At 40.3% G+C, this 16,771-nt stretch overlaps 2 protein-coding genes across 2 annotated transcripts in view; one reads left to right on the top strand and one right to left on the bottom strand.

The window, feature by feature from the left end:
- The window catches only part of LOC310802632 (RNA polymerase II elongation factor ELL2), a 28,159-nt gene extending 17,957 nt beyond the window's left edge, over window positions 1-10,202 (top strand). The window contains exons 5-12 of the mRNA XM_083667104.1: window positions 1,317-1,561; window positions 2,546-2,670; window positions 4,239-4,356; window positions 4,751-5,213; window positions 5,999-6,062; window positions 6,616-6,787; window positions 6,924-6,968; window positions 7,125-10,202. Of these exons, the coding sequence (XP_083523230.1) occupies window positions 1,317-1,561; window positions 2,546-2,670; window positions 4,239-4,356; window positions 4,751-5,213; window positions 5,999-6,062; window positions 6,616-6,787; window positions 6,924-6,968; window positions 7,125-7,235 (1,343 nt within the window). The 3' untranslated portion in view covers window positions 7,236-10,202. The remainder of the gene's footprint in view (window positions 1-1,316; window positions 1,562-2,545; window positions 2,671-4,238; window positions 4,357-4,750; window positions 5,214-5,998; window positions 6,063-6,615; window positions 6,788-6,923; window positions 6,969-7,124) is intronic.
- Window positions 10,203-12,878: 2,676 nt separating this feature from the next.
- pex11a (peroxisomal biogenesis factor 11 alpha) lies at window positions 12,879-15,696 on the bottom strand. The gene is made up of 3 exons (XM_083667317.1): window positions 15,381-15,696; window positions 15,121-15,236; window positions 12,879-14,742 (listed from the first exon to the last, which is right to left on the bottom strand). The coding sequence occupies exons 1-3, from the start codon at window positions 15,434-15,436 to the stop codon at window positions 14,174-14,176; spliced, it is 741 nt and encodes a 246-aa protein (XP_083523443.1). The 5' UTR covers window positions 15,437-15,696; the 3' UTR covers window positions 12,879-14,173.
- Between the last annotated feature and the right edge of the window lie 1,075 nt (window positions 15,697-16,771).

The raw sequence follows: 16,771 nt of genomic DNA, 5'->3' as shown, positions 1-16,771 counted from the left end.
TTTAGCTAGTTGTGAAATTGTTAATTAATTGTTTTTAAACCGTCTAGTCACTCCTGCAGTGTGTCCACACAGGCTATTTCACTACAACAGTATCATTTACTTTTAAAATAAGTGATATGTGCCTCGAACCAGGGTAGTTTTGAAAAGCTCCTGAAACTATGTTGCATTTGGCAAAAGCAGAGATGTATCCGTAGGAAGAAAGCGTATTAAAATTACACCCTTTCAAAATGTCAAGCATAGTTTGGAGGGTAAGACTAATTTTGCATAATACAGCAAAGCATAACATGTTTAGGCACCTTGAGACATTTCCGAACTGTTACATTTAAAGCATGGAGAAACGTTATATATTTCACAGCATTTGCTAATCGTCTCTGTCTACATGTCATACTGTGAATCAGCTCTTTCATGCACAGTCCATTTGAGTCCTGGCTTTACGTAATGCAGTAGATAGATGATACCTCATAGTCCCCACGAAGAGGCTGTGCTTCCTCGTCCTATAGCAACCTTCAAAGCGGAGCTTAAACTTTGTAATGAGATTATGGTTGGGAGATATCTATAAGCACTGCCCTCGTCCTGCTGGCCTGGATCCAGGTGAATAAGTGCTGCAACAGGAAGAAAGGGCCTCTCTGTGCGAGGTGCTTTAGTTTCCATGGTCTTCTGTTTGCACAGGAGCAGCCTAACCCCACTGTCAACCCTTTCACTGCGCTTCACGCTTGGTCTTGTCGACAACACTCGAGTGTATATGCATACTGGAGGTTGTTCAAGATCTGGCTAAATATGTTTGTTTAAAGGCTATTTCCTGCATGGCTGGAAGGTTGCCATTCCTGTGTGTAGTGTTTGCACACTGTACTATATATGACAAGACATCATCTGTCAGGACAAAGTGCACCGAGTTAGGCCTCCTATGGACCCTGGTTCACCTTTAGACCAGACCTGGTTTCGCAAAACCGGCCAGAGAGTTGTATCAGTGTTGAGACGCTGGGCTATTCAAAGGAGTGTTAGTATATTTAGAATTCTGTGGAGAGGCGGCCAGATTCCGATTCCTAATCCTCCCGTCCCTTCTCGTTGCATTTACAGGGTACTGCTCTGCGTTCTCCGAGAGCTTTGGATTATCCCAGTGATAATTGTGGTAATCACTATCACTATCATTAACGGGAGAAACGTGTGAGCTTGGTATCAGTAGCTACGAACTGCCTTCAGATTGGCCTATACTGTATGACTACTATATGACTGTAAACATTGTAAACATTGTTTATATGACTATAAACATTGTTCGCATATCAAATGTTGCTTTCTTGTGTGGTGTTTTCTTTCAGGTAAATGTGTCAAGATTCCGAGGAAGCCAGGCCTGTCGTCAAGCATGGACAGCAGCAACAAGCACTCCCCTAGCAACAAGAGGAGCACAGCAGCTCCTAGCCCGGTGGCCCAAAGATCTCTGAGAGACCGCATCCTTCATGTCCTGGCCTTAAAACCCTACAGGAAGCCTGAGCTGCTGCTGTGGCTGGAGAGAGAGAGGGCCAGTCCCAAGGACAAGGCTGACCTCGGCTCAGTACTGGACGAGGTAAGACCACCTTTCCAACACACAGAACGTAGACACAGGTTAGAGCTGGAGAGACATGGTGGAGGGTGCTGACATTGAGAAAGAACAAACTAATATTTGTTTGGTAACTGCGAGGAAAGAGGATGCACAAAAAATGCATCGTGTAATTAATCAGTGATGCATTTCAGGTGAATGAAGCTCATCCATTCTGGTAAATGAAATGCGTTGAAATAAACCATAGCAACTATCACATTGACAGAATTAATGTGGTCATTAGAAGTACCTCGGGATTCAGCTGCATTTTTATTGACAGTTCAAATCACTTCAGGGGTTTCCAAATGGAAACACAAATGATGTACTCTCTGCAGCGCCTCTAGCTAATGCTAATGGCTCCCTTTACAACCCAAATGTTGTGCAGCTAAAATGGTCGGTTTATTTGAGGCGTATTTCCTGTGCTCGGTATGTTTGGGAGTCCCACTGCAGTCATCAAGGGGCGACTGTGCCGCTGCTGCTGGTAGCTGTAATTAGGGCTGTGCTTTAATTATCTTTGGAGTAGAAGATTGTGTTTTGACAGGGGAGGGGCTGGGTGTCTCCAGCAGTGCCCTGACTACTCTGAGAAATGGATGTGGTCTGAGAGGGATTCTGGGTAGACTAGAGTTGATGCTGCATGACAATCTACTGTAAGAGTGCACAGTGATGGTTTAACTGTTTACTGTCAAATTTAGAAAGTTAAAGTCATATATAGAGCCACATATATAAATATGCTGTATATATTTACACTGTAGAGCAAAAGCGCTCCAATTTGATTCACACATATATTTTACAGTATGATGGTATCTGTGCACCGTTATTTACAATAGAGAACAGCTTGATGGTGTGTCAAACGTTGACGGATAGTAGCGTTTCTCCCTCTTGTGTATTTAGTGTTGTATCAACCCCAGCCCCCTCTGGACTGGACAGTACACAGAGGCAGTGGGTTCAAATGTTTTTGTCATTGATTTTCAGGTTGCTAAATTGAACCCCAAAGACCACAGCTTCACCCTGAAGGATGAGTTCTACAAGCACATCCAGAGGGACTGGCCCGGCTACCTAGAGGAGGAGAAGCAGCTAATTCACAGGCTCCTGGCCAGGTACGGTGCGGTTTTGTAACTTTGCATCACTATCCATGTTAACCTGTATCCTCAACCAACATCCTTTGCATCACATTCTTCTTACAACTGAATACTTTTGTATTCCCCTGTTATATTAACATTGCTTTAGTGTCAAGGCGAACAGTTATCTTGCCTGAAATGTATCTTCATTTAACCTTGTAAGCTTCAGTAATTGGATGATTACTTCTCCTCAGTAGCAAGGGGCACTGATGCCTTTTGACAACGTGCTAGGGTTAAGGTTGCTGGACCAGTGGATTACTATGGCAGTCTGCTGTGATCCCGTTGAAAGGAGAGCTTGTTAATGACTATATTTCTGCACAGATGAATTTGTTAATGGCTACATCAAAGAGGAGGGAAAAATATTCACTGCATGGTGTTGCCAACTAGCATTAACGTGGAGGACTCTTGAGTAGCAAGGCTGAGCTTTTTCGAATGAGCGAGTGAACATCATCATCATCATCCTGTGTACGTGCCCTCTGCTGCCACGGAACACTTTGGCATTGTTTCATGAGCATTTTGGAAGAACAGCAATCCACCCTCCTCCTCCTTCTCCTCTCGTCCCTGGCTTATTGTGCAATTGAATATGTCCCTTCTGTTTACCCCCTCTGACTCAGAATGCTGGATGTGGGAGTGTACAGGTTGTTTTTGCTGCATGTACATGCTCCGGAATTAGCCAATCAATATATGATTATTCTTTTAGAGACAGTACATTTGGAGATATCTATTCCTGTAGTTGAACCCAGAAAGCAGCCTCGTTCTGATCCGATCATTAACCATCCTGGCTGACTGCCTAGTCTGTCAGCAGGCTTCATGTCAAAAAATGTTCCTGCCGAAACTCAGTGGTACTTTAGAAGGCATTACACTGATCCTATAGTTGAAAAGGCCCCTATGGCTCTTCTGGGAGGCATGATTGAACTCTGGTTGTAGTGAGGTCTTTCTGAGGAAGGAGCTGTAGGAAGCAGATTGCCAGTGGAGAGTGTTTGGCCTAACAGTGACTGCATCTGGCACCATTGTTCTCCTCACTGGACACTGCTCTGTTTTAGTGCCTGCCTCTTGTAGATGTTATCAGTATTCTGTAACCTAGAAACAAAAGATACATCCCCCTCACCCCCCAACACTTAAACATGCTGACAAACCTGACAGTGTCCCCCTAAGGTTGAGTCTAGCCTGAGTGTGTTGCAACTGGATACAGTATGTGGGAGTGTTGTGTGTTCTATAATGTCTTGACAATGTGTGGTTCCTGTGCAATATTTATAGAAACAGGAGAGTCTGAGGCGGACTCAGACTTAGCCTTAGCTTGTAAATGTTGGATCTTGATCCTGTAGCTACAGTAACCAAAACGTTCTTCCTGTTTTGTGTTATGTTTTCCTCTGTTTACATGGCCCCACCTCTTTCATTTCACTGGAAGCCATAATATCACAATTGAAGTTTGAACCGTTATTTACACACTAATAAATCTGTCAAAATGAGTTTTAAAGCTCAGGTTATCTGCCTAGCTTAATCGAAATAGCAAAAAAAAAAAAAATGTCTCCCTCTTCTTGTTGCAGGAAACTTCAGCCACTCAGCAGCAGTAGCCAGTTGAAGAGTTTCCAGTCAAACCATTCATTCCACAAAACCCCTGGAGATTCTCCGTCACAGCTCAGCCCTGTTAAGAATCTCTCTGTGGTAAATACTCACCTAAAATGGACTCTACTGTTCCTCACAGGTTTTTTTTAAAAGATAGTTCCATTGATTAGAGTTAAAACAATATATCCACTGCAGATGTACATAGTAGAGGTTACAATACATGATTTCTGTGTTAGTGGGACCCTGTCTGCATCAGTGTTACTGTATGACCTTTAACAATAAGTGGACCCACAGCAGAATTAGATTGAATGAGTGAGGAATGAGAGTTTCTTGGTGTGGAACCATCTGCTTTGTATTTACGGGTATGCTGGCAGCAGTTCAGTCACGACCTTTTTCAGGAGTTCCTCTCAAATGTTGGGAATGTTGGTGTTAGTCAAGAAGATGTCTTAAAGATCTGAGATTAAAAAAAACAACTCTCTTTCCCTTTTTACAGAAACGCCCAGTGCCCTCTGACCCATTAGATTGTCAGACTCCCAAGAAGCAAAGACTATTAGACCAGAGTTTACCCCTGCTGTCCCCCTCCAATGGACACCTTGGCCCCAATGGGGCCCGTGTCTCCTCCGGTCCAGGCAACACTAGTGTACAGACCAAAACAGAGTTTGAGAGAACCAACAATCACGTCCAGGGGAGTCCTAACAGTCTCTACATACGGCACAAACTGGGTGGGCCCACCAGCGTTCCCAAGCCAGGGAGGACAGAGCAGGTTCCGGCAGCACCGAGCCCCAAGCCCCCGCAGACTGAGCCCTCCTCCATCTGTACCGACCCGCAGCTTGTGGCCAATGGTCAGCATAAAAAGAAGAAGTCCAAGAAGCACAAAGACAAGGAACGGGAGCGCTTAAAAACGGACTGGATAGAGACCAGTCCTGACCTGAAACAGAACCAGGAACATTTCAATGGTACATTCTCATTCCCAAATTGTTTTACCCATGTTTTCATGCTCTCTTATACAATGATAAAGATGTATTGTTTTAACATTAGCATACTGTATCATTTTGAGACCTTGTAGAGAGAAAGATAGTGGAATCAAAACATGGTGATAATCATTACTTCTGAGGAAATATCTATTGGCCTATGGCCAGGTTGAAATCTGAGCAGTTTAATGATTTAACATGATTATTTGCATACATATAAATGAACACTTTCCATATACTTAAACACTTTAATAAACACTTTCCATGTATACTACAAACAAGCAAATATCCGCAGATATCCAATATCCAATATCCATTTCTATTTCAACAGAAAATACAGTAGGACACTTTTCACACTATTATAAAACTTCAAAGAGGTTCAGAGAAAATTCTAGATTTCCTGTTATGGCAAACTGCAGTAGTAACAATAAACCAGTGATTTAAAGTGCATTTCCAGTGGAGAGTGTGTGTGTGTGTGTGCGTGTGTGTGCGTGTGTGTGTGTGTGTGGCTTCCGCTTGGCCCTGCCCTCCCGAGCTAGTCTGTAGATGATTGACTGTGGAACAGCTGGGTGACCCACGGTCCAGCGAGTCAGCGGGCTGCGCTGCCTCCCCCTCTGGCGCTGGCGTCACGGCCTGCCTTGGGAGCAGGTCTCTTATCAGTAGCAGTGATAAACGACTCCATCAGCCTTGGTATGATGTGAGCTTTATCACGTTTGCATTGGCAGATTACATTAACCATTTTTTCCCCCTCTGCGTGTGTTTATCTCCAGACCATGAGGGGGCAAAAACACCTGTCACTCGTACCTCACCAGAGGAGCGACCCGACTATTTAATGTAAGTTCAAACAGTCTGCCTCATAGGTCCTCCAGAGCCACCCAGGGTTCCTGAGTTTGAATCCAGGGTTGATACGTTATTTGAAATGCATTCCAACTGTAAACATGGTCAAAGTAAAGCCAGTGTGTGCTTCCAAGGCCTCAGGTTCTCTCGGTACCATCTGCAGCCTAAATGTTTCATGTTTTTGTTTCATGGTTTGGCTATTTTAACCATTTTGTTGTGAAAAGAAACTGATATGTTCCATTAGGGTTGGGTTCAGCCTGAAAACCTTCACATAAATTGTGGAAAATGTGAATGTTTTAAATGGGCTGTCACATGTGCAGTAATAGTGCAGCTTCACTGAGAAGGACTTAGAAAACAAATGATCTAATGTCTTACATTTTTACATCTTGAGAACACATCTCAAAGACAATTCACTCCGCTAATCGACAGTGCCACCTGCTGGGGACAGTAATATCTTAAATTCCTGCCCCTGATGTGATAATTCCATGATGCGTCGACTGCCTGTGGTAGAAAATGACAGCTCACAGGATGTTGATGTCTCTCTTTTCAGAAAGTACAACACCATAACAGCATCAGAGCAGCGGCAACAGTATAAGGAGGATTTCTGTGCGGAGTATGATGAGTACAGAGCTCTGCACGACCGGATCGGTACCATCACAGAGATGTTTGTTCAGCTGGGCTCAAAGATAAACACTATGTCCCCTGGTACACAAGAATACAAGGTATGCTACTGGAAAGGAGCTGATGTCACAACCACATATAGGACCTAATAACAGTTCCTGTTAAACACTCCAAGATCGAACTTGATTTATTTTCAAGGTTTTTACTAAATGTAACATATTCTTTAAACCCTCACAGCTCATGGAGGACCAAATTCTGCAGAAATACAGAAAGTATAAGAAGGTGAGTAATGAATACATGGGCAAACCATTTATATTGAATAAGCCTGTATGTATCACAAAGAGCTCCATTGTGAAGATAACACTTCAGTACAACACGTCATCACACAGTCTTCTCATAATGCCAGCACACTGATGCCCATGTGTCTTGTCTTTGCAGAAGTTTCCTGGTTACCGAGAAGAGAAGAAGCGATGCGAGTACCTGCACCAGAAACTGTCTCACATCAAAGGCCTCATCCTGGATTATGACCGTACACAGGCACCCTCATAGTATCTGGCCTTCACTCCACCCCAGGATGCTATCAATGGACCAAAAGACTCCCCGTGGACTAAGAGACTACCTAGCCAAGCCTGGATCCTGGAGTACTAAGGACCTGGAATCACATATGAATAACATATTCACTTTACTCCTCCCAGTGTTGATGGCGTAGAGGAGCAAAGTTCTCTTATATGAAGTGGGCCAAGACCACCGACTCGTGATCAAATGAAGCCCTTTACTGTTATAGTTTTTAAGGATGAGTGTTGTTGTGTGATGGTTGGAATTTGTTGTGCCGCATAAATGGTTAGATGACACAATTTAAGCCAAATTCCCTTTTCTACCCATAATGCAAAATGTACATGACCTCTCCTGCCCAGATGCTTTTATCATTGTGTCTATTGCCGTGGCTACACATAAAGGCATATTGGTTTGATGGTACAATCATATGGACAGATGAAAACACATGCTCTTCATACCCAGTCTTCTGTCTGTTATATTTAAGTATACTGTACACTTTGTGGTTTGCTGTTCCACTGAATGTATAAATGTAAAATAATGATATAAGATCTTGATTCCTATAGAGAGGGTTGTAATCACTGGATTAAGATTAGGGAAACCTGGAAGATATTTAATGTTTCTGTGAAAATATCTCAGAACTCTATGAACATGAAGTTATCTGTTAGAGCTGAAACACGTCAGTACATGTCGTTAATCGGACATGCCAGTCAAACGTCCTATGTACATTTGCCTCTGACCCAATAGTCATATTCAGTCTTAGGTTTCTGTTTGCAGTAATTCAGACATTCTTCATGAAACGTGAACCAAATACGGCCAAGGGTACTGAAACTGCTTTCTATCTGCTGACAAAATCTTGAATGAATCATGACATTGGTAGGTTAGGGGAAAGTGCCATCCTCACAAGTCTTACAGTATAATCATTTGCTTCTGATAGAACCACTACATTGCCAAGGACACTAATCTGAATAGGAAATGTCATATGAATCAATATTCCATTACATTTTCAAGACTTGGTGGGTTGCCAGAACATTTTACTCCCAAAGGCTGTTTTGTTGGTACAAAGCTTAATGTAGTATTCTGTCTAGCATCACCCTTGGGATTGCTTTTATACAGTTAAAAAATGCAATGCTTTAAAGTTTAACACTTGAGTCTGCTGATTGTACATCCTCCATACATACAAAAATTCCATGAGATTTTGCAGACTGAGTTTAATGGAGCTCACAGGGTCAATTGCTTATCCATCTCCTCATGTATGTTCTGATTTGTGTGAATTTATCTCTTGACAATGCTCTGTTGGAAGATGCATTTTATTCCATGTTGTTGTCACATGGAATACTATCCACTTCAACCCTAGCAAAAAGTTACAATTTGCCAAGATTGGATAGTTAATTGTCAGTTTGAAACAGTGAATGTTACATTGTGCTACCAGGTGTGTTGGTGGAGATGCCTTTAAACAAACGAGACCACATTACAAACAACTCTATGTATGTACCTGTGACCATCATGATTTCATGCAGTTCACTTTGATAAGTTCTGACTTGAAGATATATTTTCAAATACAGTGACTCCTCATTCAAGCACTATTGAAATCAATGTGGCTGTTTGTATACACTATCTTGCTTTTTAATTGCTGTCTTAAGATGGGTTCACATGGGAAGAAAAAGTTCATTTTTGCCTTAACATACCTGCCGCACATTTCCATGGCTCAAGCCCTATTCTCTGAAACGTATTCTATGTTTTATACATCTGCCCAGTTAAGTGTGTTAAGCCAATTTATATTTCTAGTTCTCTTGTTCTTAGGTTGAAGGAAATGCTGTATTTAAGTTAATGGATGTTTTCAATACTGCATTTTATGTCTCAGCATCTGTAAGTGTTAGAATACAAAGTTGTTGTATTCCTCTACCATATGAGTCCTAATCCTTGTTGTGTTTGTTATAGGTTAATTTCTGTTAATTTCCTTCATAATCCAAGTGGTCTGTGGATATCTGTTGGATAATCATGGACAGAGTAAAGAATCTTGACTGTGTGAAGTAAGGGCCTTTTCATCCAACGCTACTCTGAACCACTGTCCATAACTAGCTGGTTTTAGAGCTGGTGGCTGAAAGGTTTGTCAAACGTTTTGACACTCCTGGAATCATGACATGTAGTGGGTGAGCTCTCTGATCACAGCTTGGTTTGTTTTTTAATTGGTTGAGTTCTAAATGTCCTTACGTAAATTAAATGTATGCTACTGTGGTATTTTGGGAAGCACATGGTCAGATTTGAGGCTAGCACAGTGTTGTGCAGTATTGGACTGGGCCATAGGGGCTATTCATCTGAATAAGTGCTAATTGTGATATGTGCAGGAGATAGCTAGGTGCCTTCTATTAGGAAAATCGGAGTCACATTGGCTTTTTTATGTATTGTCTTTCATAATTAATTAGATTTCATGACATGCAGTGGAAACAAAATGTATGCACTCAAATGAATGGTCCATAAATTGTATTTTTCAGATGTAGGCAAACAACTTGTTTGTGGCTTGTGGGTGAAGAAGTCTTAACTAACTGCTAAGATTCCCTGTTCTTAAGTGCAAAATGACTTCATATAGTGAATATTATAACATACAAATCAAACAACCGGATTCTTTTAAAGAAAACTGCCTCTCCCTGGTGCGTTGTCAATATTGGAAAAATAAATGTCTCAATAGAAATGTGAAATGAAATTTCTTGTCCAGTATAAGTCACTGCAATTTGTCTACCTATGAGAACAAATTTGTGTAACTATTTATTGCTTTTCATGTTTTCTTTGTGTTGGTTCCTCCTTTGCACAATTTCCTCAGTCTATTCAAGACAGACAAGAAGGGAAATGAAATATATATTTTTGCAATTTTCAGTGAGGGATGCTTCATCACCACCTCTTCCTCTAGAAAAAAAGCCTACAAAAATGTATTTGTCTCTGTAAAAATAAAGAATAAAGCTCTTTCCATCCATTTTTGTCTTGTTTTTAAATGCTACATATTTCCTCAAGATGGCGATGTTAGAGTGCTTTTGTTGCAGTCCTACGATTGCTTACACCATTTGAATGAAATATGCCCACCACAATAATATACATGAGCACAACAGTATAACATTTTGCAAAACAGTTAGCACAACTCTCTACACAAGACACAAACATCCATTGAGTGTTGACATTAATCTCCTATTATAGTGAATCTCTACTCCATACATATAAACTCTTATTGCTCAACAGTTGAATTGACAGTAATGCAGTTTTTGTTGTTGTAACCATCTGCTTGGTAAATAGCTATTTAAATAAATAGTTTAGATTCATTTGATTTATATTAATAGTAAGCGTTCATATTCTATGTAACAGAGAGCAGTACTATGTGTGTGCGTAAAATAAATGTGGTGTTTTGGCAAACTTGTTAACTGTTTAGGGGAATGTGTAAACTGTTTTCAAAAGTTGAATACTGTTTCAAAAAATGTGTTCAAGCCACTGAGAAAAACTGTATGCATAATTTAAGATAGTAAAAAAAAAAGTTTGTTAAATATGTTATATTTGTATATATTTAGGATGTATATACTTTTGTAAAAACATCAATATGTAGTAGTAGTCTAGAACAAAGTATACAAGTATCCTGATGGGGAGTAATCAATTGAACAAAGTAGGTTCAAGTTCAGTCAGGAACACTCATGTCTGAACTGAACAAATTTATGGAATATACAATGGTTATTCAATTAGACTTGGCGTATTTGGATGGCTCTTCTCTTTTGAGAGGAAGTGTAGGACATTAGCTGTTGTGTTTCTGCATGCACAGAAAGAGATAAAGAAATTAAGTCGACTCCCCTAGAACACCCCTGGCAGTAACAACATGTTTATATGCACTTGTTTTCGAAAACGCCTTTTCAATGAAATGTTTCTTTTCAGGGTCACATTCCCTGATCCGCTACCTATTAAACATAGAAAGCTTGAATGTTACCTACAGGACTCTTAAAGAATCCCACAATTACCCAGAAACCCTCACACCCACTTACTCTCTCGTTTTCTCTTTCTCTTTCTCTTTCTCTTTCTCTTTCTCTTACACACACACACACACACACACACACACACACACACACACACACACACACACACACACACACACACACACACACACACAGTGACACACAGTGACACACAGTGACACACAGTTGAGGTTATGAAAAGGCCAGGGAGAACTCTTAAGGCGTGTTTGAAAGATGTTTACGGCGTGATTGAAAAATGTTCTTGGCCTGATTGAAAGAGGTGTTATTGAAAGATGTTTATGGATTCGGAGTTACGGATGGATGGGGGAGTGAGTTCCCGAGCCTGGAGACAGCCCTGGAGAGTGCCTTCTCATCAAAACTGTGAAGGTTCAAGAAATGAGTGACAGGTTGCTATCTTTGTTGAGGACAGATTTGATGCCTCAATGAATGAAGAAGAGCTCGGTTTTTATTGCTGTTAAGTTTGAGAACGTTGTGTTGCATCCAGGTTTTTATGGCTGAGAGGCAGGATTAAGTGTGGGCCAGGAGTGGGTTTAGTAGGGATTTGGTACTGACATAGATGTGTGTCATCGACATATATAACAGTGAAAATCCAGGTTAAACTTGCAGAAGATCTGTCCAAGAGAGAGTATGTAGAGAATGAAGAGTAGGGGGCCTAGAATGATGTGGTAACAGACAACTGTCTGGTAACTACCCAGTACCATATGGTGCCATGTGGATCCCAAATCCTAACCCTAACTAAATCATAGGTTATTATTGTGTAATTACCATTCTACCATGTTATTACTAATCAAAGACCTAAAAGCCTAATTTCTGTACCATAAAACAAAGTCCAACAGTAACACTTGTCTCTATGATCATCATCTACAAACATACAGTTTATCAGCCTAATCTTGCAATCGAATGATCTTTTGAGCAAAACTGATTTTTACATATTATTTAACCTTTATTTATCCAGGGAGACACACTGAGACACAGTTCTCTTCTGCAGGTGCGCTCTATTTACAATACAAATATGATTACAAAGCAACCCCTTAAAAAGACAATACAGTAAAATACAAAAAACACACATGAATTAATCAAAACGAGAGCATGTCTCTGTGAGCTGGCCCCTAACAAAGGACTTAAAACAAGTGTAAGGGACAACGTGCTCTAACCTGCCTACACTGAAGATCATTCCGTGTCTGGGTCACAGTAGCTAAAAGCAGTTTTTCCCAATTCTGTAGGGGCATTAAAAAAAAGAGCAAGCTGAGACCGTCTAATCACCACTGGGTCACCTTAAAAGCAATGATGTGAGGTAAAAATTTAAGTTTTAAAAGAATCCAAGAATGGTCAAGGCCTTGTCAAAGTCAAAGAATCCCAAACCACAAACTGATACAAAAGACAATGGTGGGTGCAGAAACTATCCCTTGAAATAAACCGCAGAGCAGTTAAGGATAAACCAAGTCTGGTGGTTTAAGAACTGAGGCTGCCACGTGCATGTCAATTGTCACCATAATCGAAGACAGGGAGGGTTAGGGTTAGCCTGAACATATCTTTACATCAAATTGAATTTCTTTATCGACAAAAATAAAAGTTCCAATGAGACCTCTTTATTATTTTAAGACATTTAATTCAAAACATTGTTACATACAGTGTATTTTGCATAGAAGTATATTAAGTCTCTTCCATTATGGAAGATTTTATTTGCAAATTTGTTGTTCATGATACATAGTATAGATCTTAACATTTAATGATGCTAATAGTTACAAAATGTCAATCATTCACATTGTATTCCGCTAACAAGATTTGTTACAGATAAAAAATAAATAAATTGCTTGTGAAATACTGATTGTTAGGCCATATCACTGGCACCGTGCCAGGCAGTATAATAAATGTCTCTAAAAAAAAGGAGGTAGACAGTGTGTGTTGACCAATGGTGTGTGTCCAACAGCTATTAAGTTAGAAGATAACAGTTAATGGGGAAGTGTTATACTGGCCTAAACATCAGTTTTTCAGCACTTGATCAATTGTAATGTCATACACAAACAACAATGTCTACTCATTCAACTGTTAGTTGTTCGTAGGGCTACACAAAACAATGAAGAAAGACACATACAGTACATTTGACAATTAGTCAAGACAACAAAATACTCATTAGATACACTATAACAAAATACTTTTAGACAAATTGGTCACAACCTAAATAATTAAACTTAACTTAATTTCAGTCAATTTGAACAACACAGTAGCCTGGTGCTGCTTAGCACACAACTATGACTGACATTGTAATCCCAAACATGTAGGCCTGCGGCACGACAACAATAGTCACAGGAGCAGTCTACAGCACATCTACTGTAGGATAGATCTAGAGCAAGGCTAGGCTACGTCATTAGGGCTTTTTTTCAAAGTGCATTCTTCCCTTTCAGTATAAATTAGAGGCTGTAGGAAATCACAAAGCTTCAAGGTGCTACATTTTGGTGTTGGAATTATCAAGACGTACTACAGTTTTGATTAGTTAGTGCTTGGTGTGTTAGTGGAACAATGCTGCATAATTCAACTCGCACCAGTAATTGAGTGGTCTTTGCTTGAACACTGCTATACCAAGGTTTACAAAGCAGTTTCATGTCTTCCTGATTGCAAAATTTCTGAAAAAGACAAACTATTACTAGGATTGCTACTGTAAGAATATATTTTTTAGAGAAAATTCTAAACATACCCATGTAACCAACCATGGGCTGCAGCTTGTCCCAAAAGCTATTACGCAAATTAGAGTACAAGGGTAAAGACAGGGTTGTTCTCATCAGTGAACTCCTCTTGAGGTGATGATATTGAAAGTCGCACAGTACCTCAGTAAAGACCTGTCTCACCAGTGTTTGACTGCCATAGCAATTGTCTTTTACATGCTTTTTGAAACGTTCTAGCTCTTTTTATTTATCTTTTAACTCTTGGTTAAGGTTTCATTTTCAGGCTGGGCTGCAAAACTGACACTATTCCAAAGAGCGAGGATATCAGCCCACAGAAGCCCACCACCCCTGGGTTTGACTGGTATATGCCCAACCTGTCCAGAGGAATGAAAAGATCGCAGACGTTTTTCAATGTGTCAAGGATGACAGAAGGATGGCTTTTAAGGCTCTCAATAAGCAGGAACAGAAAAGCATCCAGCTGAGGGATAACAACACAAGCTACATCAGGGGCGTCACTGAGGTGCTGACTGACTCTCTGTTGAAAGCGCTTATCTCTTGCTCTTTGTACCATTATCTGGGAAATGACATACACATCTCTGGTCAAACTCATAACCAAGGACAGGAAGTAGAAACAAGAGGCATTCATGCTCCAGCGTTCCTTGTTGATATCACCGACAAGGCCAACATTCCTGGCCCAGAGCACATTGTCGCATATGAAATAGAGGGCGCGGTTGAGGTTGGCCACTGTAAGGCACAGGCGCAGCACAGGGTCAGAGAGATGCAAGGTTCGCTTGGCAGCTTCAATGGAATTCACTGTATTCCCCAGCCTAAACACTGAAAGAAAGAACAAAGGCATGGGAATTCAGCACACATTTGTCTGAGATTTGCTAACATATTTGCTAAAAGGGCATATTCTTTCAACCCTATTTGCCAGTATCACAATAAAAAAAAATGATAGCCATACATGGCATGCTCAGACAATGTATATGGGCCAATCTATTCTCATTATAAGATGAGCCTAATTGACACGATTATGTAACATTAACAAGCTACAGTTGCCAGCAGACAATACCTTATGCAACATGCACAATTCCAATTAGTTAAGGTCTATGCAATAACTAAGTATCCAAATGTGATTCTTCAACTCCCATAATTTAAAATAACATTTTCAAACAGTTGTCCAAACCCTGTGTCAATCGATTTTAAACTCACATTTCCGTCCAGAACTCATGTTGGACTCCAGACTCTGAACCTTTACCAAAAGATCTTTTCTTGCAGAATTGTTACGAAGTAAATACTTCCATAATACGCATGCATATTGGGTTGCCCTGGAATAGAATAGCAGACACCAAATAACGTGAAAATACAGAATTGATCAACTATGTAGCTGCTGGCTCGTTTTGAAGAAGTCAGTAATTGGCTTTAAGAGATAGCTGACTAACTACTAAGCCAACTAAAGGACTAAGACATACCTGAAAATGCGGTCCCTCCCTTGACTTTGATTTGTGAACTTAATGTAAGACTCCATTGCATTGCAACACGTTGCTGGCTGCTGCGGTACAAATTGTTCTAGTTTTGCTGGGGCATATGACCCGTTCGCTCGCCCTCTCTTTCTGACAAAGTTCTCCCTGAAATTAGCTGCTTGAAATAACAAATAACTGGAATAGCAAATACTGTCGAAATAATCTCGCAATGTCAATTAAATTTCTTATCTATCAAAGTATTTGAACTTTTAAGCAATTAAATCATGAGCACGGTAGCTAGCTAGATAGCTACTACCGGTGAGTCCGATCAGATAGCTTAACTTGCGGTGTCACTACGGACTGTTTTGAAGACGGACAAGTGCGTTTTTTGCGTTTTGGCTAGATGGTATATGGCTACCGTAATTCACTTGGAGAATCGGAATTAAGTCATGGAGGTGCAAGATATAGTGGAGGGAGTGTCGTGCCAGGTGTGTGGAGGTGCGTGTGCAAATAAGAGCACTGGGAGTGGGAAGACGCTCAAGGATGACAACAAATAAGATAAGAATTATTTCTGATCCAATCGATCAAATTGTTCATATTATATGACTGAATTGCACTGAGCAAATGGGGAGGGGCATTAACAAAGTTGCCAAACAATCTGATTTATTCAGTTCATATGTAGTTCAGAGTGCGCAATATGCAGTTTCTAGCTTGAGCTGGAAAAAAAAAATCTACTGGAGAAGTATTCCTCCTACTTGGGATATGCGTATGACCTCGGAAACACACACACACACACACACACACACACACACACACACACACACACACACACACACACACACACACACACACAATAACAATTTCAGTTTTTTTTCATTTTTATTTATATAGCTACAGCATCATCTAAAATAGATCTCAGAGGCGTGTATATCTCTGGTTATCTCTATCTGGTTTTTTAAGCGTTTTTCTGTCAAAAGTAGAGCATGTTTAGCAAATAGGATTTCTGAAGTTGCTTATAGAGTGCATGCATAGACCTGTATTGTACATTCTGAAATACTTTGTTTTTATTGACAGATATAACAATATTAGAAATACCATATTATGTACATTTTTAACGATTTAATGATTATTCTATTACGTTAGTAAGCCTATCAGTAGTACAATACACAGTGGGGCTACTTTAAGACTGCAGCATGGGATGCAGTCTTATGACGTGAGGTGGGTTTATTTAATACGTAGTGGCGCACACAGATCAAAAACGCAACATTTGCAGTGAAAGTTTATACTTGAAGATAAAGAACTATCAACATGCCACAGAAAAGTTGTAAGGTAAATTCCAGTCATCCTTATCTATTCTGATAACATTATCAACTACCAGGAGTTTTTACATGAAGCTGCAA

This window comes from Argentina silus, assembly GCF_951799395.1.
Source record: "Argentina silus genome assembly, chromosome: 3".
In the NCBI taxonomy this organism is placed as follows: domain Eukaryota; kingdom Metazoa; phylum Chordata; class Actinopteri; order Argentiniformes; family Argentinidae; genus Argentina; species Argentina silus.
Note: the sequence above shows the minus strand (reverse complement) of the source record. Positions and strands in the feature narration are given on the sequence as shown.